The 22,793-nt window shown below is 40.2% G+C and overlaps 1 protein-coding gene across 2 annotated transcripts in view; it reads left to right on the top strand.

Moving 5' to 3' along the window:
- LOC100692238 (H-2 class II histocompatibility antigen, E-S beta chain) overlaps positions 1–22,793 on the top strand; it is a 488,804-nt gene that overhangs the window by 438,668 nt on the left and 27,343 nt on the right. The window contains exon 8 of one of the 2 annotated variants that reach the window (XM_025905425.1): positions 223–670. The exons of the other annotated variant lie outside the window; for it this stretch is intronic. Within the exon in view, the coding sequence (XP_025761210.1) occupies positions 223–244 (22 nt within the window). The 3' untranslated portion in view covers positions 245–670. Of the gene's footprint in view, positions 1–222; positions 671–22,793 lie in introns of those variants that run through there. 2 annotated transcript variants of the gene reach the window in all.

Here is a 22,793-nt window from a genome sequence, read left to right as displayed (position 1 = left end):
AGGAAAGCAGGTTATTTATCTACAAACTAATGACACAAGATGAGAGCCGGGGCCCCTCAGCCCCCCCACACCATATATGATTTGAATCTGATGCTACAAACACAGCAGATAAACCCAGCACCTGCTCCTGCTGGTACACACCAGTGTTGGTTAAAGCAGTACAGCTCCTGGTTCAAAGCAGTCAGACCTGGTCTAACAATGTTTCCTCTGTCTGTGCCCCAGGACTGATCCTGGTTCCCAGTAGCTGATCCTGATTGTGGACCTGGACCTGATTCTGCTTCTGTCTGTCAGCTTGAAGTAAAGCAGCAGCTGCTGGAAGCTCTGTGTTTGATCCAGACTCTTTGAGTCAGACTGAATGTGGACTGTGGTGGATCTGCTGGAGTCTCAAATGTGTTTAGAGATTTCATCGTGTGTGTGTGTGTGTGTGTGTGTGTGTGTGTGTGCAGAGTATTCTTAGAGTCTTTACACCTGTCTGACAGCAGGAGCCAACCAGGCCCAACCAGGTGAGCTTCTTCCTGATGGACCTGAGCTCGAGGAAAGCCAGGATTTTCCAGTGTTAACAAACACACACACACATAGAGATGAACCCAGACTCTGAGGCTCACACTGTCAGCTGTTTGTTGGATTTTACTTCCTCATTCTTTTCTCAATAAATCTGTTTCCACAGTCATGTGATCGGTTTCTTCTTTTAAATCCTGTGAAATGACAGAGAGCTGATTTGGCTCTGCAGTGTGGGCGAGTTCACACACACACACACACAGACACACACACACACACACAGACACACACACACACACACAGACACACACACACACATACCTACATGTACACACAGACAGGTACACTTTGTTCACATCTGTGCCTGTTTAAACGTCATATGTTAATAGGACTGTGCATATTAATAAAAGGCAGTGCTACGGGGGAGCTGACAGAGAGTGACGGGGTTCAAGCAGTAGGAACAGGCATGGTCTCGGTCGTCTCCCTGGTGCACGAGACTACACAAAGAGCTCTGGGGTCTTGCGTCTTGCTTTGCCGCTGCAGTAGATTGTCTCTTTGTTCCAGCATCAGGTTTGTGCTTAGATAAACCTAACAAGCTGTGTGACCGGGACATGGTCTCTCTTCTCAGACTGATGAAGTTGCATCTGTGTGCATCTTAGCCGTGCATCTCCCAACTCTATGACAGACACATCATTCAACCAGCGAGCAGCATAGTGAAGGACACTTTTGTTAAGAGAAAACTCAGGAGGCAAGAAACACAGACTCAGCGCTTTTTACATGTACGTGGGCGATGCCCCGACACAGTCTCCACACAGCAACGTGTACAAGACGTGTCACGGAGGATCCGCGCCGAGGCATCTGTGTGTTCTTTATTATATAGGCAAAAAGCTTGTATCATATTCTTAGGCGGAGCATACAAAGTATGAAAAACTCCCTATATGGAGACTTAAGATACGTGAGTTCGGTGAGTTCGTTGGCCATATCTGTATGTGGCCTTGAACATTTCTACTTTCATTTGTGCAGCTTCCTCCTTATGGTTTCAATCATACTCCTCATGTCATACACACACACTAAGTTTAAATGAAGCTAAACACTATGAGAGTACAGACAGTAATAGAAGAATACAACTTTCCTTTAACACTTTCCACCCCTCACATGCACTGTTCTCCCTCCTTCCATCTGGCAGACGGTTTCGCAGCATCAAAACCGTAACGACCAGACACTGCAAGAGCTTCTTCTACCACAAAACGACTGACAAACACCTCACAATATGGTAAATGGACTGGTTCTTATATAGTGGTTTTCTACTCTGTCTGAGCACTCAAAGCGCTTATACAACTAATTCATTCACCCAATCACACAAGCACTTCTTCTAAACTAAGTGCTAATTGTCTAACATTCATACTCCGACGGATGCATAGGAGAGCAACATGGTGTTAGTATCTTGCCCAAGGATATTTGGCATGCAGACTGGAGCAGCCTGGGATCGAACCACCAACCTTCTGGTTAGTGGTTGACCTGCTCTGCCACTTGAGCTACAGCCACCCCATACTCACCAAAAGACTCAAAAACAACAAAAACTCCCATAAACCCACTACAAACTGGACCTGGGAAGCAGCATTTTGATATGCTGTACACTGTGTTGATGATAAAGACCTTGAATCTTGAATCTTGATAATGAATTCAGTTTGTTAAAACTCTGAAGCGCAGAAGTTTGCTTTGAAGCGGGTACGTCAGATCAAGGCATACCTGAGTTGTTGCAGGAAGTGATGCATCAGATCGATCACAGTAGTTAGTTTACCTGCTGCTGCTTTGACTTCTGTTTAATATAAAAACACAGTTGTAAAAAAAACAAAGACTGGTTTTACAAACAATCCCTTTAGCCAAGTTAAATGAATCAGTATTTTAAGCTTCTTACTGCAGAGAGTAACGTGGTATAAGACACATGTCTGTGCCTCTTACAATTACCGGCTTGCAATTTTGTCTGTGAACAGGGGGGTGAATGAAGAGAGCGTGTTATGAATTTATAACCTAAAATTTATAGCCTGGTGTAGCTGGTATAACTATGACTCAGTATATTATTTTGCCTCAACTATCTGTATTTTGACGGGTTGCAGGGCTCTGAGACAGAACCTGCCACTGTGTGCATGGGAGAAGTTTGGTTTTTGATATCGATGTATTCAAAGTCCATGCAAAGAACTTCTTTTCATAGATGTGCAGTTGCTTTGGCTCTTCGTATAGCGGACAGCAGATTCTTCATGACTCTTTTCAAAACAGCAACGTCCATATTCCATATTATTGTTGACCCATGTACTCCTTTGTTTGACTAAATGCAACATTTTCAGATAAAAAATTTTTGTTTTTGTATTTCCTTGTAACAACCCCCAGGATGCCATTTGTTTAGGATGACATTCTGGTAGATTCTATTTTTTATGTTTTCTGCTTTAAATAATCAGCACTGACAGTCTGACATTTGTTGAGCTCTACAAACTCAACAATGAACTCAAAAAAATAATTCATTGGATGAACGTAATTTTATCTTGCCACTTATATTCCATCAAAACAAATCATGTTATATTAATCCATCTTGGTTGTGTCAACACGATATATGTGTGTAGGTTTAACATAATATTAACATTCAATTAATTTGATTTTTGTTCAATGAACATGTTTGTACCACATTAGTCTAATTAAATGTATTTAAATCCATCTTATATTGTTTAAACACTTTGGCACATCAAAAGTCAGTCTTGTTACATGAACTAGTAAAATATTTGTTTGTTACACCAATAATAATCTTGTTGAATGAATGAAATGTAACTTATGTCTGTAGTGCATGTTGTATTCATATTAAGTAATGTTCAACAAAAAAAATTCAATAGATTTACAGCAACTTCCAATCCACCCATCTTCTTATCTTTATCTGGGCTGCGGAAGTGATAGGGCAAGAGGGACAGGTCGCCAGTCTATCATACAGAGACAAACAATCATTTGCACTTTAACACCTTTGGATAATTTAGAATAGCCAGTTACCCTTACAACTGCATGACTTTTAACTGTGGAGGAAACCAGAGTACGCAGAGAGAACCCACTGCAAACTTCGCCACATTGTGGATTTGAACCCAGGATCTTCTTGCTCTGAGGCAACAGCACGAACCACCATGGCATTAAGTAAATTAAGCCAGTACATGTCATCTCAACAAGAACAAATTAAGTTGCTGAATTTCATGCAGACGCTACATGGTTTCATTACGTTCACCATAGAAACATGGAATTATTTAGTTCAAATTACAAGTTTGGATCTTATGCATGTAACACCCAGCCAATTTCATTTTTCTGAGTGTGGATGACAACCTGGTAATATGTGAATTTGGAGGGCGAGCTTGAAGACGTGTGACTGCTGCATCAGTACATGCAAAATGTCTTTGACAGGTTTATAAGATCATGTCAGCGTCAGAACGATCCAGCGATAGTTATCAGTACACACAGCATTATGTTTATATTCTCAAAAATCAACAGACTCATATTTATGTTTCTGTCACAGAGAGGTGACCTGTCCATGTGTACCTCTGCTGTCATATTTGGATATTAGAAACTTCCTCTTTCTGCTTGTTGGACAGTCCAGTGTTTCTTCCTTCCAGATCTTAATGTAAATGAGTCCCTTTGTAACTGATATGTACACTGTATCTTTGAGTCAGCTGGAAAAACTCTGTATGCTCATATTCAAATACTGAGTACAGAGTGTGTGTTAGTACAGATGGTTATTTACTGCAGAGCTGTCTGCATGAACACCAGAGAAGAACCAGATTCAAACCTGCAGGCTCATTTCATGTCTGTGTACAGAGGTGCTGTGTGGACCACATTTGAACTGTTGCTTTGTCTTCATGGACAATTTTAAACAGATGATCATTTATTAAGAATAATCGTATATTTCTTACAGCAGTGTGTGATAAACTAGATATCTGTGTTTAATATAAAGTGCTGCGTGTCCATCAAACAGTGAAGAGCTGCTGGATTCATTGTTTCCTCCAAATGAAAGAAAAGTCATTTTCATGTGACAGAGCGACGATGCAGTGGAGTCTGTTTCTGCTTCTTCTGATGGGTGAGTGATCATTTTACCAGGGCTCCTGATTGTTTCCACCTAAAATCATTTAGTTTGATCAGGACTCATTAAACAAATGAACTCTGACTGAGAAAATCAAGGATTCACCTGTAAACTGGACAGTTTGATGGGAACATGAGTTTCCTGCTTGTATCAGCAGATATTCAACAGTATTTCTTCTGTTTTAGGTCAGTGTGTCTTCATCACATGTCAGCTGTATGAGTACCACTTTATTAAAGAGCAGATGAGCTGGGATGCAGCACGGGCATACTGCAGAGAGAACTACACAGACCTGGCCAAAGTGTTTGACCTGACAGACATGAGAAGACTTCAAGACTCTGCACAGAGTCAAACAGAAGCCTGGATTGGACTGTACAGCGAGCCAGGAGGAGACAACAGGAGGTGGCACTGGTCTCTGCCGGGGGAGGAATACACTGAAAATAAGACCTGTTGGGGAGCTGGAGAGCCAAATGATCAACCATATCCTGAGAACTGTGTGAGGACAAGAGACAAGTGGGCAGATTATCCATGTACTAAGATGCATCCGTTCATCTGCTATAATGGTGAGAATATGTGGACAGTGATATGATGAAACGATATTTAATAATATTATAATCTAGTTAATAAAATAATCTGTGTTATATCATATGTTCCTGAAAGAGACAGTTTGAAGAATGAGACAAATTAGTTGATAAAGATGTTTTTGTGTTTCTCTGTTAATTTGACAGAAATGATGAAAGACAATAAAACCTTTCATTTGATTGAGACGTCTGTGACCTGGACTCAGGCTCAGAGCTACTGCAGACAGCATCACACCGACCTGGCCAGTGGACTCGATCAGATATACAGTGAAGAGTTTAAGAAGCTGCAGAAGTCTAAAGACTCTACAGCTTTGTGGATCGGCCTGTTCAGAGACACCTGGAGGTGGTCAGATGGGAGTAACTTCTCTTTCAGATACTGGGACATGGACTCATTTAATGATGGACTAAACAAGAGGACATGTGCTACGACTCTGTTAGAGAGATCAGGAAGATGGAGCTCTGCTGGATGTGACCAAAGAAAGCCTTTCTTCTGCTATGATGGTGAGTTTACACAGATTTATAATAATAAAAATAATACATTTTATTTATAGGTGCCTTTCAGACCCTTACAGTAACACGTGAACAATACCATAAAAAACATAAGAAAAATGTATATATAGTGTTGCAAAATCAGTTTCACCCCGGTTCTTTTTCATTCCTCGGGCATCCAGAGACGGCACCGGACTCAGTAGTCATTTTCACAAAAACCTTTATTCATCTTTATTCATCTTCAGTTAAGCATGCATCTTCTAGAAGGGGAGATGCGCAAGGCCGGTGTCCCTCTGCAAATCTTCACTCCTTTGTCTGTGAAACACAGTTTTGTAGTAGCGACTCCATCATAAAACCCACATAGTGTGCTGCAAACTCTGTGTCTGTGTGAGTATGCACGAGCACGTGAGTGCCTGTGTGTGCGCGTATCTGTGTGTATGTGTGAGTGCATATGAGTGAGTGTGCATGTGGGTGTGTGAGTGTAACAGTCAAAGCACTGTGTGTGTCTCTGTATCTGTGACTTCCTGCCGGTCATAAAAGTAATCTCCTCTCTCCCAAGCTACACCAACACACAAAACAGAGTTAACATATTAGAAACACTGAGACCCCCACTCTGCATCCACCGGGCCACTGGCTTTCAGGTAAAACCATCAGCATCAGCAACCCCCAACTGTAGCTTCCTGTCTCCTTTTATGACAGCAGACCCCCAGTGTCCATAAATTCCTTTCCCTCTAAACAATTACACACAGTCTCAGGCCTACAGCTAAACCAAACTGACACACAGACAAATCCTTCACTATTCCTCTGATCTACTGCTGGACTCTCTTATCTAAGCAAATTTAACACATTATATTGTAATAATTATTTTCTTGTAGTCACAATAGCAAACATGGTAGATAAAATTTAGACATAAACAGTGATAAAAGTATAAAAGCAAATATAAAAACTGAGCAAGGTAAAACTGGCCTAAGACAGATCAGATGGAGGCAATTCTAAATAGATGAGTTTTGAGACGTGATTTAAAAGTGGTGAGACAGTGTGTGGTCTGTAGAGCAAGTGGAAGTGCATCCAAAGTCTCGGGGCAGAACAACTAAAGGCTCTGAGTCCCACGGTAGTCAGGCAAGCAGAAGGGAAGCTGAAGAAGAGCGGAGTGTACGAATGAGTGAGCATATATGGAGAAGATCGGATAGATATGGAGGAGCGAGGTTATGAAGAGCTTTGAAAGTGAGAAGCAGGATCTTGAAATTGACACGGAGGTGAATTGGGAGCCAATGGAGCTGTTTAAGAACAGGTGTTATATGTTCAGTGGATCTAGTTCTGGAAATAATACAAGCAGCTGTATTTTGAACTAATAGCAATTTATGGAGGGATTTATGAGGTAGACCATAGAGAAGAGAATTACAGTAATCCAGACGAGTTGTGACAAGAGCATTGACAAGTATGGCGGTACTGTGTGGTGTGAGTGAGGGACGAAGATGGTTAATATTATGGAGGTGAAAGTAGGAAGACCGACTGATATTATTCATATGTGCTGTGAAGGACAGAGTGCTATCGAGGATGAGACCAAGACTCTTAACCTGAGGGGAGGGTGAGACAACAGAGTTATCAATGGATAATGAAAAATATCAGCTGTTTGTCCAATAGATGAGCCGCTGGAATCACTGAGAGGATTTAGGTCAGTATGTTTCTTCAGCCACTTATTTCTGCATGTATGTTGAACTTCTGTCAGAGGTGAAGATGTTTAGCTGATGGTTGGAACAGAGATTTCTCTGTAGAGCGACTGATTCATCTGAAGAATCACTGGATGTTTGGTCCAGTTTCACTGGAAGAACAAAATAAAACATTTCAGAGACTTGAAGTTCAGATTTAACTGATTTCATGTTTTCTCTGATTTTTATGGCAGATAAACTGATTCTGATCAGGGAAAACAAAACCTGGGAGGAAGCCTTGAATTACTGCAGACAGAAACACCATGACCTGGTTTCAATCAGCAACCCTCATCAGCAGCGATGGGTCCAGGAAAGAGCCAAAAATGCCTCGACTCCTTTTGTGTGGCTGGGACTGCGCTACTCCTGCACTCTAGATTTGTGGTTCTTGATCAATGACAACAGAGTGTGCTATGAGAGGTGGGCTTCAGGGGGAAAGACTGAAGACTGTAGCACATATGTAGCCATGACCACAGGAGGGCAGCACAAGTGGGTCAGTCAGAAGAAAAATGAGACATTTAATTTTATGTGTATAAAACACTGAGGTTTAAACCTAAAGTCACTTCTTAGCTGCACATGTAGATTTTCTGGGGTGAACTCTGTGTTTCTGCTCAGTGTTTACAGTCTCTGGGTTTGAAATGGGAGAAAAATGACCAACAGATTATTACCTGCAGGTTAGATATGTGCAGAGAGCAGTCTGTGTTTCATTTCCTCTCCTTTACCAGAGTCAGGAGCATCTTGGTTTCTTCCTTCATTGTTGCTGGATTGGATCATTATTAAACTGTAGCAGGATATTTGTTTAGACTTAGTTCAGATATGGTGATGGTTTGAATGTTTCTGCTTCATGTGCTGTAAATCTTTGTATCACATCATTGTATCCTCAGCTTGAATTACAAAGTCTGTCACTAAAAGCAGGTAAAACCATGTTTGTGTCATGATTCATATGAGCTCTATAATCTGATCATGTTTGTTCATTAAGTCAAATAAACCACTGTGTAAACGCAATAATCTACATGACTTATACACCTTCATTTAACCAAGTCTGTCACTGTTACAGCTTTCAAAGTAACAAAAACAGCACCACCTAATGATAAAATTAGTTAACATCAAACTAACATGTAGCTCTGTGACATTTCCACAATGCAGATATGCAAAAAGTGGAAAGGAGTATTTCACATTACAGTGGAAGAGTTGTTGGTGGTCTATTTTGCAGAATTGCTGAATTCAGCTACATTGGAGGTTTTTCAAGTTCATCCCAAATAAACTTGATCTGATTCAGTCTGATTTAGACTTTGACTTGGACACTCCAAAACCTTGATTTTGTTTGTTTGAGCCACTCATAGTTGGACTTGCTGGTCTCTCTGCATAACCTGAGAGCTCTGTAGTTTCAGGACATAAACTGATGTTTGGACATCCTCCTTCAGGATTTCAGAGAGCAGTTTGATGTCTCATGTAACGGATCTCAAGCCTTCCGTAAATTTCAACTTTACTCTCTTCAACTGACAGAAGAGTTTCCCGCAAGAATCATCCAAATGTTCTTGGCAGAGGTGAGATGAGCTTTTGTGTTGTTTTTGCTGAGCAGTGGTTTTCTCCTTTTCTCGACTCAAAGATAAATCCTAATTTTAGATTAGAGAAACCTCTTTTTCAAGGGAGACCTGGCCAAGATAGGCAGCAGCAAGTGTCTCACAGTTACAGAAATTATTCAATTAAACACAGGCAGCAACAAAACATATGCAAAAATAAATGAAAAAATAAAAATACAATAAAATAAAATTCAATATATATTTCAGTAAATTTCAGTAAAAAGTTCAAATAAAAATAAAAAATCAGTTAAAATGACAATCAAAAAGTTTTGAACGTGGTGCTCATCACGGAGAAGCGGAGACAGGAACACTAGCACTGGGAAGAGGTCATGTCACGGGAGTCGGGAGATCACAGGGATTTATTGTCATGTTTTTCCATTCACTGTGAATAAACGCACTGCTTATACACAGAGCTCCGCGCCTGGGTCCTCCTTCCTCACTTCCCCACGGTTGGCCATCATCAAGGATTCATAGTTTAGATTTAAAAGCACTTAATGAAATGAATTCAGTCATTTTCTATTCATTCTGCAGTTTGTTCCAAGCCGAGGGTGATAAATGGACAAAGAGCTCTTTTACCAAGTTCAGTTCGGGATGGAACAGAAAGCAACAAGTAACCATGTGGACGAAGAGAATACGGACCAGCATGTTTCATTGCAAGCAGGGAACATATATAAGAAGGCAGCAACCCAAATATCGCCTTATATATAAAACTGTATAAATGGGAGTTTCTTCGACTTTCTAAAGCAGGCCATCCTACCTGAGAGCATAACTCACAGTGGTGAGTCTGAAATTTACGGTTAGTGATGAACCTCAGAGAGGCATGATACACAGTATCAACCATTCGAAGACATTGAGCAGAAGCATTCATATATAGAATATCACCATAATCCAGTACAGGCAAGAATGTTGCAGCAACAAGCCGCTTCTTTGTATTAAAAGAGAAACACAACTAATTTTGAAAATAAAATCTCAGTTTTAACTTCAGGTTTTTCACAAGATTCTCTACATGTGGTTTGAAGGTGAGCGAGTCATCAATTAAGATTACCAGATATTTATAGGTGTGAACCAACTCTATTTTATTACTTTCTAGAGTGGTTACTGATGGGATTGTTTGGGCCCATTTCCTTGATTTAAAAAACAACGTGAGCTTCGTTTTGTCTGTGTTGAAAACAAGTTTAATCTGAAGTAATGAGTGCTGGACAGCAATAAAGTTAGAACATAAACCGTCAGATTGTATGCACGGAGACCTGTTACTGAGGTAGTTTGAGAACCATGCCATTGCTCTCTCAGAGAGTCATGGCTGGTGGAGTCTACTTTTTAAAATACAATGATCAACAGTGTCGAATGTGTTTGACAAATCAATAAAAAGGGATGCACAGTGTTTCCTTTTTTATCAAGTGCAATAGTAATGTCATTTACCACCAGCAGCTGTGATAGTACTGTGATTCTTCCTAAAGCCTTGATATTCAGATAAAATGGCATCGGTCTCTAAAAACTCCTTTAACTGCTCAAACAAAAGAGCTTCAAGAACTTTGGCCAGCACAGATAGATTAGATATTGGTCTGTAATTAGTTAACACTGCTGGGTCGCCCCCTTTTAATAGAGAGACAACAAAAGCTGATTTCCATACTGAGGGAATTTCATTCGTATCCAGTGTGAGGTTGAAAAGTGATGTCCAAAAACATTAAAGCACTTATCCAAATATGTGATGTCTTGATAAATCGAGCAGATATTTGAAGTTTCCACAGCACCATTCTCGCATGAAAATATCTTAAAAGTTTATTTTGTGACCCAGAAAGAGTAATAAGATAAGATGACCTTTATTAGTCCCACAGGTGGGAAATTTGTTTTGTTACAGCAAAAGTGCAAAGTTATGTAGCAGAAATTAGAAAACACTGGAATGCAATAAAATAAAATAAAATAAAATAAAATACTATATACAATAGAATAAAATAGAATAGAATAATATATACAATAGAATAAAATAGAAATACAAATACTATATACAACTGAGTAGGAAAATACAAAAACACAACTTCGTCAGAAGAAGAATTGCACAAGAATTGCACATATAGCAGTCTTATTGCACATGTGTGGGTTTGTGTGTTTAATATTTATTATATTATATACTCCGCCACTCTGTGCTCCTCCGCCACTGCCTCGTTTGAGTTTTGGACAAAATGGATTCTGGGATATTGCATTCCATCATTTCGAGCAGATTGGAGACCAAAACAACCAATCAAATTTTTTTGAATCCAAGTCTGTGATTGGCTGGTTTTGTGGCGCAAATATAATGGTGAACGGAAAGAGCTGAGCGCGCACGGGCAGAAATGTTGAGAGCGTGAGCAACACATTGCGAGCGAGCGTAAATGCAAAAACTGAGTGAGAGGGGCTGCTATTGTGTGTATGTATGGATAATAGCAAACACTGAAATACATTTTTGCACGCAGCAATGAATTTTGTTCACTCAAATTTAGCTTTTCTTCGCTCAAAAGAAATTTCTCCTCAAAATGCAACACTTGCACCTGCAAATGGTTTTTGTTTTTCGCTCAGAATAGTGGCACAAAAATAATGCCATAGATTTAGTGTTTGTGTTATTATGAGTGCTAAACAAGAAGAGTTCCCAGATGGTCCAGTGGACACATGTGTGACTCCTGTGATTAAAGCATCTTTCTTTCAGCTTAACGAGTGAACCGTCAGCTCGTTCAAACACACGTTAAAGTCCGTTTGGCTCGACACCACCGAACAGAGGCAGCAATATAACATAGCTAACATTAACAGTGCAGTGAATCCTGCTTGTGCCGTCATATTCAGGACTGCAAACCGAGCAGCATCACTGACTTTCAGCTTGTTGTGTTTGTGGATATATGACTGACTTTAATTATCCATAAAATCATCACATTCTCTGTAAGATTAAGGTCAATTATTGAACGGCGTTTATTTTAAAGTAAAGGCTTTAAAACCAAGTTAGTACAAACATTAATAATAATGGATTGCATTTATAACACACTTTTTGAGACCCTCAAAGCGCTTTACAATTCCACTATTCATTCACACACTGGTGGAGGCAGCTACAGTTGTAGCCACAGCTGCCCTGGGACAGACTGACAGAAACGAGGCTGCCACATCGCACCATCGACCCCCTCTGGCCATCACGAGTAGGTGGTAGGTGAAGAGTCTTGCCCAGGGACACAATGACCGAGACTGTCCGAGCCGGGGCTCGAACCGGCAACCTTCCAAATACAAGACAAACTGCCAACTCTTGAGCCACGATCGTCATCACTACTGTCACATAACTTTGCCAACATGTGGCCAACAGTAATATTTTTATGTTCTTCATTATTAAACATTTGCACATAAATAAGTTACATAATATTCAGTACTTACTTTTAAGAGTTTACTCTTTGGCCGCTCTGCTTCCAACGTTTTTTTCAGCAAAATTATCCACACCCACCGCTGCGCTATGAAGTCTGGGATATGTTGGGCCATGAAGTCTACACGGCCACATCCTTAAAATTCAGGGAAATGAAGGACGCATTTGAAGACCGCATCTTGAGCAGCCTTTGAATTGGGACAGCCTTCGTCGCGTCGCTGTGACGTAATCGGCCTTAAAATGCGGCCTTTAAGGCTGCAGACCCTGAATTGGGACACAGCCTCTGTGTTTCATGCAGTCTGTGTCGCGTCGTCTGTGTTTCCACCCTCTATGTTTTCACGCCCAGTCTTTTGTATTCTTAGCCATAGCTTTCCGTGTCTTCATAATTTATCATAGTATTAGTTCCCCAGTTTAGTTAAAGTTTAGTTCTCATCACTGTGATTCTGCCTTGTTTGAACCCCATGTCTCTTCATAAAGGCTCGCATTTCATTCAAAGTTTCATGTCTTTGCCTGTGTCTGCGCCTGAGTCCTCCACTCACTCTCCATACGGTCAGCCACTGCGACCGTGACAGACTGTGTGATTGATTTAAATTCAGTACCATGCATGCATACTTTAAAGGTACATTTTGGATACAGTTGTGATTTCCAGTCTGCTGTCACCCCCAAACACCCAAAGGCTCTGGAGGTATGGGATCAGAACGATGCCACCTTGAAATGAAAAAATATTGAAACCGAAAAAAATATTGTACCTGAAATAAATGTACTAAAAAATCTTGTAATGAAACTGAAAAAAAAAAATTAATAGTGAAAAACAATTAATTGAAACTGTAAAAACAGCACTAGTGGCCTCTATGATGTATGCACTATGAGCTATGGTCAGAAATTAATGACTAACACTGACTGTACTATGAGTATCTCCGAAAAACCACACATACCTACATTTCCTTACGAAATGTTGCCAGAATGTATACAAACAGATCCCTTTATATAGTGTGAAACATTTAGCGAAGCAGTTCTTGTAAGTAACTGTGTTGGAAACACAATGAGTGCTGTCAGTCCACATTTTGAGCAGGAGAAGAAGTTCCTCTCTGCCAACCTGTCCTTCTGGGTGGTAAGAGGACACTATGATGGCTTTACATGTATTTCACATAATTCCTCCTTGGTCCCACTTTCTATCCCACATACTTGAATTATAGTATTAAAGTTAAAGAAAAACATTCAGTAAAAGGACTAGATGTTACAATCCCTGATAATGCATTGGTTTAAAGGAAGAAAATCTTGAGAAATGGCTGTTTTGAGGAAGGGCAGCCCAGAAACATTACCAGCAGCACACATCATTGTGTGCCTCAACTTTCAGTCTTTTACCCAAGCTGCCATTTTTCCTTGGTTAGGTTTAGGGATTAGAGATTTGATCAGGATTATCAAAATAAAATTTGGGACACATCGTCCATTGACCATGGATTCATCAGGTGTTTCGGCCCCTCCAGGGTGGATCAGGCCCCCGGAGTGTGTCACTGGTTTATGTTGTATTGTTATTGCTTCTTCTATTCACTGCAACTGAAAATTATTACTTACCTCTTTAACATTTATGGAGCCTCATTTCTTCAAAGGGATAGAAAAGGTGATAGAGAGAAGTAAGACATAAGGGACAAGATAAAATATTTTAAGAGGTTAATGTAAATACTTCACTACCAACCAGAATAAGGCTCTGCGTTAAAAAATGTAGGAGCATTTTCCCTCTTAAACACCCGTAAAAGCATAAAATGTTGAATGGTATATTTGACATAGTAATGTGGCCCTAACCCATTTCTAACCCATTTGACTCAACACGGGAAACCTCACCCAGCCCGGACAGGAAAAGGATTGACAGATTGATAGCTCTTTCTCGTTTCTATTCTCAGGATAACAGAATATTTTATCTGCCTGGAACATAAAAGTTCCGGCTCACTTTCTACACAGTCTAGGCATTTTGGGAGTCATAGTATCACTTTTTAAACCTAAGGATTAAGTAATTTCTTTCTTTCTCACATAATATACCGACAGCGTTATACGTTTAGTCAACTCCACAAACACAGAATTGAGACATCAGCAGGTTTTTGCACTCTAAACTACTCTGTTTAAAGGGTGCACAGTTACTGTGTGTTGGATATCCAGTAAATCATTAATTATTAAGGATAATCTTAAGTTACAAAATGAGTGCTCTGTTTACATATATGTGTTTGTGTGTGGAAGCCTCAGCTCACTGTGTGTCACATTTTGTCGCCATCTAGTGGGTGATTATATCTACTGCAAAGCACTTGCTAAATATGCTGCTGAAAGACAGAATCATGTGTCTGTTGAATGTTTATCTCTGTAGAATAGTATAGTATTGTCTTTAGAATAAAGTCAATGAGTCAGATATGTGCAAACTGGAGCACATCCCAAACAGGAAGTCCTGAGGATGCAAAGCAGCCCCTCCAGGCACTCTGTGCCTGTCTCACAACCCAGTTTCAGAAAAGCTCAGTGTTATTTGGACATGAGTATGAACAAGGATCAGAAGATCAACTCTGTTTACTGGCATTGATTGACTAATGCTGTCAGTCATAGCAAAAGTCGTGAAGTAAAACCTCTTCCTGATTCCTGATGCCACTGCCTGTTTTATCTTCATGTGGGTGTTGATCTATTTTTGTCTTTGATGATTTTACTGTCTTTGAATCTCAAGATGTGAATCTGATAGGTTTATAGCGTAAACCTATTCGTTGGAACGTTCAGGACAATTTGCTACACAGCAAAAACAAGACACAAGTAGGCAAAGTTCTTTGTAGTACTCATGCATGAGGGAGACCTGCCTGGAGCCAAGTGTCGTTCCACCCACTTGACCTCCGTCAGACTCTCAGCCAGGTTCCCCATAGCACTCCTTTTATTGTGGTTACATGAATATGCATAGGGTCATTAACATATAACATCTTACATAGGTATACATGTGAACAAAGAATACCCTGTGTGTGTGTGTGTGTGTGTGTGTGTGTGTGTGTATATGTGTGGGGTCAAGATGTGACCCCGTGAAGACTCCCCGAAGCTGGTGCCAGGAGTCTAGCGGTACATCTGAACAAAAGGCCCTTACACTCAAACAGATATACGTGTGTTTGCTATACCATATATCAGCAAGAGAAGATACGACCTCTCCTAGGAGGTGTGTGATCTATGCCAGAACACTCTGAAGAGGAGTGAACACACTCCCCTCTTCATGCTACACAGAGTTGTTACAGACCTCCTAGGATGAGACATTCTTTCAATATGCCATCAACTATATACTTCTAATCACAAATGATTACATGTTTCTCAATACAAATGACAATAATAAAATATAAACCCAACAGAATCTGTCTCAGAGGTTGTGGGGGATTCAAACGCAATTCTCCTGCAATCACCTCTCCCACATGCACAACTACCCAATTAAAGTCTGTATTCAACATTGGAGATGTTACATTTCAGCAATTAGAGCCACAAATGTCTTGATGCATGCTCAATCATCCACAAACTTTTTTTTACGGGCGGCACAAATCATTTGTGGGGCATCTTATTGCGACACCTGATTGTTCTCTAATTTTAGTTTTAGTAATATTTTTAAATGGTTGTACAATGAAAAAAACAGCCCCGGTGTATTGGCTGCATTTTTAGATAAATAGTAGTGATGGTAAATTTGATTATTTTTACTGAATCGAGTTTTAATGAGTCACTCACCAAAGTGAATCGGGTTTTTTGAGTCATTTAATTCACTGAGTCAGTTGACCAGAGAGTGTAAAAAATGTACATTTTCAATCAAACTTAATTTCTTTTCTCTTTTCATGTATATCCTACTGCTAAGATGAGTGATTCTAAAAGAAAACAATTATTTTATAGAGCAAAAAAGAGCAAAAAAATTTCTAAAGGGAACATTTATTTTGTTTATTTTTATTTTATTAGTATTTTCCTTAAATGTGTCAAATATATGTTTTCTCATCTAAATGTCCACTGAGCTGTGAGCCAGGGGGCGGTAATGCGCCTTAACATTGGTTGCCAACCAAGAAGAAGAAGAAGCTGTGAGCCAGATGCTCTTGTGGGAGGGAGGGGGTGAGTGAGTGAGTGAGTGAGTGATTCGTTCGCTCTATGATTCAGCACAGGAGGGAGGGGGTTAGTGAGTCCTGAGTGATTTGCTAACCCTACGATTCAGCACAGGAGGGAGGGGGTGAGTAGCTCAAATGTGCTGTTAGCATGTTAGCAGAGCGATGCTACTGTGAACCGAGGAGCTATTGTATTGATGTGAGCTTCTACTCAGGGTTTTTTCTTCCAGTTCAGAGCAGAAATGTTTTTAAGATACTGGATGTTGTGTTTTTCTCCACAATTTTAATTATAAGCTAGATATATTGCTGCTAACAGCAACAGGGATGAGTCAGTGAGTCAGTTGGGCCTGTGAATCATGATTCATGAGTCAGTAAAGTGATTCTCGAGTATTGAACGATTCGTTCATGATTCGCGCATCATTAATAAATAGTTGTATATGTTTACAAAATGTACATTTTATATTTGCATTTCAAGTTATAAACATTTACTCGACATGCCTGTGGGGGTTTTTTTACTGTAAAAAAAATTAATACTAGGATTTTAAGTTCTTTGTGTGATTTCAGATCAGTAATACTAATCCAGTATGTCAGTGAAAAAAAACAACTAAATTCAGTTGAGCTAAAAAGAATGATACCAAACAAGGCAAGGGGAAAAAATAAAATGAAACGATCTCAGGGTGAAATACAAACGTAAACTCAAAAGGAGTCAAAAAATGGCCGGTTGTATTTCAGACCTGAGAGGGTTAATCCAACAAATCATGAAAAATTAGGTTTAAATTTTTGTTCATGACAGTGCAGATTTCTGACATTTTGTGTAATTTAAAAATGTAACAATGTGATTGTTTTATAACAAAAACAGTGAAACTTATGTTAGACTTTGTGTTTGTAAACAAACCGCCCCATGTAGCTTTCTGGATTTTATACTTAGTGGGCTACATATTTATTTATTATACAGGCTACAGTACATAAAATCAAAACTCATGTTTTATGTAACTAAAGTGTGTAATTATGTGGGCTACAGACAATAATTAAGTTACAGACTATATTTATATGAAAAGCGTGTGTACTTACTGCATTTGAATCATTTTAACCATATGTAACCACCTGCATATGTCTTTGGGAAAAAAAAAGGCTTTGATTTTGCCACCACATTTGATTTCTTTGCCACCCTCACACCACCCTAAGAAAATTTTTCTAGATCCGCCCCTGCTCCAGATGCTTTTCTTTCCAAGCTCCTTAGACTGACAAGTCCCAGTGTTTATTTTTATATGGTTCTCATTGTGAGTTTTAACCACAGGTTAACGTGATGCGCCACAAAGCTCAGATGATTTCAAACTGGTTCCTTGATCGTGATAATGAAGTTGTTGCACTCAAATGGCCTCCACAGTCACCAGATGTTACTCCAATAAAGTACCTTTTGCATGTGGTGGAATGGGAGATTTGCCTTATGGACGTGCAGCTAACAAATCTGCAGCAACTGTGTGATGAAGTTATGTCAGTTCGGATCAGCATGTGTGAATATTTCCACAATGTGTTGAATCTAGAAAGAGATATGAAGAATTAAGGTAGGTCTACACGAGCTAGGTGTACCTTATGAACTGGCCTGTGAATTTATATTACAGTATCTGAATTAAGCAAATAATTCAGATAAAATGGGTGTATTTTAAATATGGTAATATTTCACTTTTTAAAAAAAAATTCTTCTTTTTCCATCAGTGATTTTACTTCTAGTTTGTTCATAAAGAGCAAAATATCGAGAGTGCATTTCATCATTTGCTCAGTAGGTTGTGCTATTGCTTTTTGGTTGCTCGAATGTTGCCTGGATTCAGGGGGAACATCATGAAAAGGAACAAAAATTGTTGTTATTCCTCACATACCGTTGGACAAACTTTCTAAACAGTTTAGAATAGATCACGATAAATACAGTAAGAGTATTAAAGAAACATTTTAATATGCCTATATTTGCTTTCTTTCAGTTACAATGAATTTGAATGAATTCTCTGACTCAGTTTGTAGTGTTACAGATATAATAGAAGCCAAGTCAAGAAAAGATACCATGTACACTGTTGATACTTTATTAACTTAATAACTAAATGAATTAATAAGCAAAAGTATGAAAGCAAGAACATTTAAAAAACATTTAAAAATCTAAAAGTAGAGACTCAAATGCTTGAAAGCTTTTGGATCTAAAACCTCTCAAACATATTTGTGCTTGTTTATTAGTAGCCCAGAGCTACTTGTACTCTTTGAAGCCCATTTTATTGGTTATTAATCATAACCTCAAAGAGATAAATTAGATAAATCCAGTTTATTAGCCTACCCTTTTACAAAGACACATAGCCAAACCTTTTTGAACATTTATCCCACACTTAGAAAGGATAAAGTAGATATTGTCAGCATGTCGTTTTGTTAATTCACAGAAAGAGAAAGTAATTAATCAGAAAAATCTTTTAAAAGGACTGCTTCTTTCAAGTTTAGGGACATAATGGACGATTGATTATATTATATTATATATAATATATTATATATTATATCATTTTTTATATATCATATCTTTACTACTTCCGGCGCCCCCTGTGTGCAGCAGCCTGTTACAGCAGCTCTGCTCATTCTGAGTTTCTTTCTTTCTTATCTTTTTTCTTCTCGTAATTTTTATAACTAACGTATTAGTAATTAGACTCTGCAACCACGTTTTACCGTTTTGTGTTAGTTCTGGTCGTTTTTCTTAGTTTTTTTCTACTTTTTTCACCCGTGTCTGGGGACCCAGAGCAGGGATCCTTTGTTTACAGTAAGGATCAGCTGTTAGCGCTGCGTCCCGCAGCGGTACTGCCGGCGGATAGACTCGACATTCCCAGCGAGCTGAGGAAGAAAAGACGGGGGTGTCGTGCTGGGAAGGAGCGCCGTCGCCCGAGAAGGAGACGTTATCGACCATCTCGTCCTTCTGTAATTATTGGAAATGTCAGATCTTTGCCCAATAAGATGGATGAGCTCACGTCGCTAACCTGGTCACAGAGGGAGTACCGGCAATGTAGCATCATGATGCTAACGGAGTCGTGGCTAACATTGCTAACTCCGGACACGAGCGTGACACTACCGGGATTCCAGATGCTGCGAGCGGACAGGACGAGAGAGAGCGGTAAGAGGAAAGGCGGGGGACTGGCAGTGTTTGTGAATGACAGATGGTGTAACCCCGGGCACATCACTGTAAAAGAACAACTCTGCAGCAGAGACATTGAGCTGTTAACCGTTAGCATGCGTCCGTACTACCTGCCCCGGGTATTCTCGCATGTTATCGCGATAACAGCGTATGTCCCCCCCTCAGCCAACGCGGATGCAGCCTGTGACTCTCTCCACTCAGTGGTCAGCAGACTGCAAACACAATCTCCGAGAGCCCTTCTCATAATATCAGGGGATTTCAGTCATGCCTCACTGGACTCCACACTTCCCACCTTCACCCAGTATGTGACCTGCCCAACCAGAGACAATAAAACACTGGACTTACTGTATGCCAATGCTGAAGAGGCATATAGTTCATCACCTCTCCCTCCCCTGGGCAGATCTGATCATAACCTGGTGCACCTTGTCCCTGTGTATGAGCCCTTAGTGCGCAGGGAGCCACCAGCCACCCGCACAGTACAGAGATGGTCGGAGGAGAGCGAGGAGGCTCTTAAGGATTGTTTTGAGTCCACTGTGTGGGAGGTGATCTGTGACGACCACGGAGAGGACATCGACAGCCTTACTACATGCATTACTGACTCTATTAATTTCTGTGTGGATAACACCGTACCTACCAGGACTGTGCGGTGTTTCTCCAACAACAAACCTTGGATTACCCCAGAAATTAAAGCTGTCCTCAAGCAGAAGAGGAGGGCCTTCAAATCCAGAGACAAAGAGGAGTTGAAAAGGGTGCAGAGAGAGTTGAGGGGACTGATAAGGAATGGGAAGGACAGCTACAGGCAGAAGATGGAGAGCCAGCTTCAGCAAAACAATGTTGGTAAAGTCTGGAGAGGCCTCAGAACCATCTCAGGCCACAAACATCAGAACTCTCTGCCTGGGAGGGATGTGAGGTGGGCAAATGAACTGAATCATTTCTTCAACAGATTTGATTCAGCCATGAGGCAGTCTCCAACATCGGCTGCAGACTTACCCACCCCCACTGCTGCTGTTCCACCTCTGACACCTCAGACACTTCACACCTCCTCTATTCACCCTGCTCACCCCTCCCCACCCCCAACAACAGCATGCATTAGGGCTTTGGAGTTGACATCACGCCGCAGTGCATTGTGGGATCGCGGCGCCATGTCAGTAGGCTAGAAAGCAAAACAAGCGCACAGTGTTGGAGTGTTGGAATCGGGACTGCCAGAACCATGCTCAAAATCAGCGCAAAAGACAAAGGGCTGTATCGCGACCGATTGCGCCCAGACGCCAAGAGACGGTACTTTGAAAAAATTGCGTGCATCGGTAATGTGGACCCGTATGAAATAAGGAAGCTGAGTGGAAATCCAGACGGCCTACAGCCTTTGTCCTATCCCGATCTTCGCATACCTTGTCTGTGGAGCAGAGATGGGCAGTAACGCGTTACTTGTAACGCGTTACTGTAATCTGATTACTTTTTTCAAGTAACGAGTAATGTAAGGGATTACTATTGCAAAAACGGTAATTAGATTACCGTTACTTTCACGTAGGAACGCTGCGTTACCGCGTTACTAAAACCGTGATTTTTTGCGAGAACGTCTCATGACAGTGACGTAAGCGAGTGCGACGTTCGTGACAACAGCTGTCTGCAGATCATAATATATCGAGTGCGGGACAGAGTGTAGCATGCAGCGTTTAAAGCGTGGAAGTACTGACCTTACTTTGAGTTTGATTCCGTAAAAAGTGACAAAAACATTAGTGTCCGCTGTTCACTGCGGGGGAAGAAAACTTCTTTTTACCGTGACAGAGAAACTCGCGGATTCTTCCACTGACCGCTGCGGCACACCTGCACCAGGGTAAACCTCCGCCTAACCCACTCCTGCTTTACAGGTGAAAATAGAGCAACAGGACCGCTAGTCTTTGATTTTATTTATTTTCTGCTGTGTTTTACTTGCATCTATTTGAAAGACTGAGTGTAAACACAAAAAAATATTTTATTTTATGTGCTGGAATGTGCAGAAAATAGGTTTAAATGTTAAACAAATTTCTTCCAGTCAGAGAATGTTGCATATAATTAAATTTTTGCTTGATGCATAAAGTTAAAAGATTAAAACTAATAAAACAAGTTTTAAAAAGAGACTTTTCCATTTGATTACATTTTGTATGATGAATTATGCAGAAAAAGTAGAATTGGGCTGAAAGATCTATCGCTTTATCACCTATTCAGGTTGTAAATCGTGTTTTTAAAAAGTAACTAAGTAACTAAGTAATTGATTACTTTTGAAAATAAGTAATCAGTAAAGTAACGGGATTACTTTTTGGGGGAAGTAATCAGTAATTAGTAACTGATTACTTTTTTCAAGTAACTTGACCAACACTGCTGTGGAGTCAGCGCATACACAGCAACCCAGTTTAAGAATTATAAATCCCTGGAGGCCGACATCCAATTCACGAACGGCTGGGTGCAAGATTTGTCCATCTTTAAGCCTCCACGCTGCGAGTACGTTGTCGTTAAGACAAAGGTAAGTCGGTTTGAACTTGATAACTTTCTAAACAACTTACTTGTTACAGTTTTTGATTTGCACGTACAGCCAAACCATCTATATTAGCCTTGGTTAATTACAGACCTTTTATTAAAAGTGGTTTTTGTGTGTTTCAGGTACTGCACTCACAACGTCTGAATGAAACTGCACTCCAACCACTGTGACCTCGTTTGTGTGGACACAGAGAGACCTTGCTGTGATACGCATCTTCCCTGATGTGGATTTCTGGGAACCACGTTTAAAGCAAGCACAAGACTTCTTTCTTAAAGTGTGTCTTCCTGAACTTCTTGGGAAATACTTCACCAAACAACGTGCTGCTCTAAATAGCCTGTAATGTTTCATTTTGTGGTTCAAGATTGATGCCAGCTGTGTGTTGCCATGTAAATAGTTTGGATTTCATTTTTATGTACTTGCTAAGTACATGTGAACAGATCAAGAATAAAAAAACAAAGATACTATTCTTTTCTGTTTTATTGAAACTACTTCACACAAAGTACAATTATTTACAATGAACTACACATGCAACACAACATTCAATTTATGAATACTCAACAAGAGAAAGTTTCATTTGGCGCTGGTTTGACAACCACACTGGGGCACATATTCACCAAAACACAGCAAACCTTAACAATCTTATCAAGCAGTGTTGTGTTTATTTCTGCTCTGCCCTGTTCATTGCACACACAATCCTGCGTCTGCCC

The sequence above is a fragment of the Oreochromis niloticus genome, linkage group LG3, assembly GCF_001858045.2.
Source record: "Oreochromis niloticus isolate F11D_XX linkage group LG3, O_niloticus_UMD_NMBU, whole genome shotgun sequence".
NCBI lineage: Eukaryota > Metazoa > Chordata > Actinopteri > Cichliformes > Cichlidae > Oreochromis > Oreochromis niloticus.
Note: the sequence above shows the minus strand (reverse complement) of the source record. Positions and strands in the feature narration are given on the sequence as shown.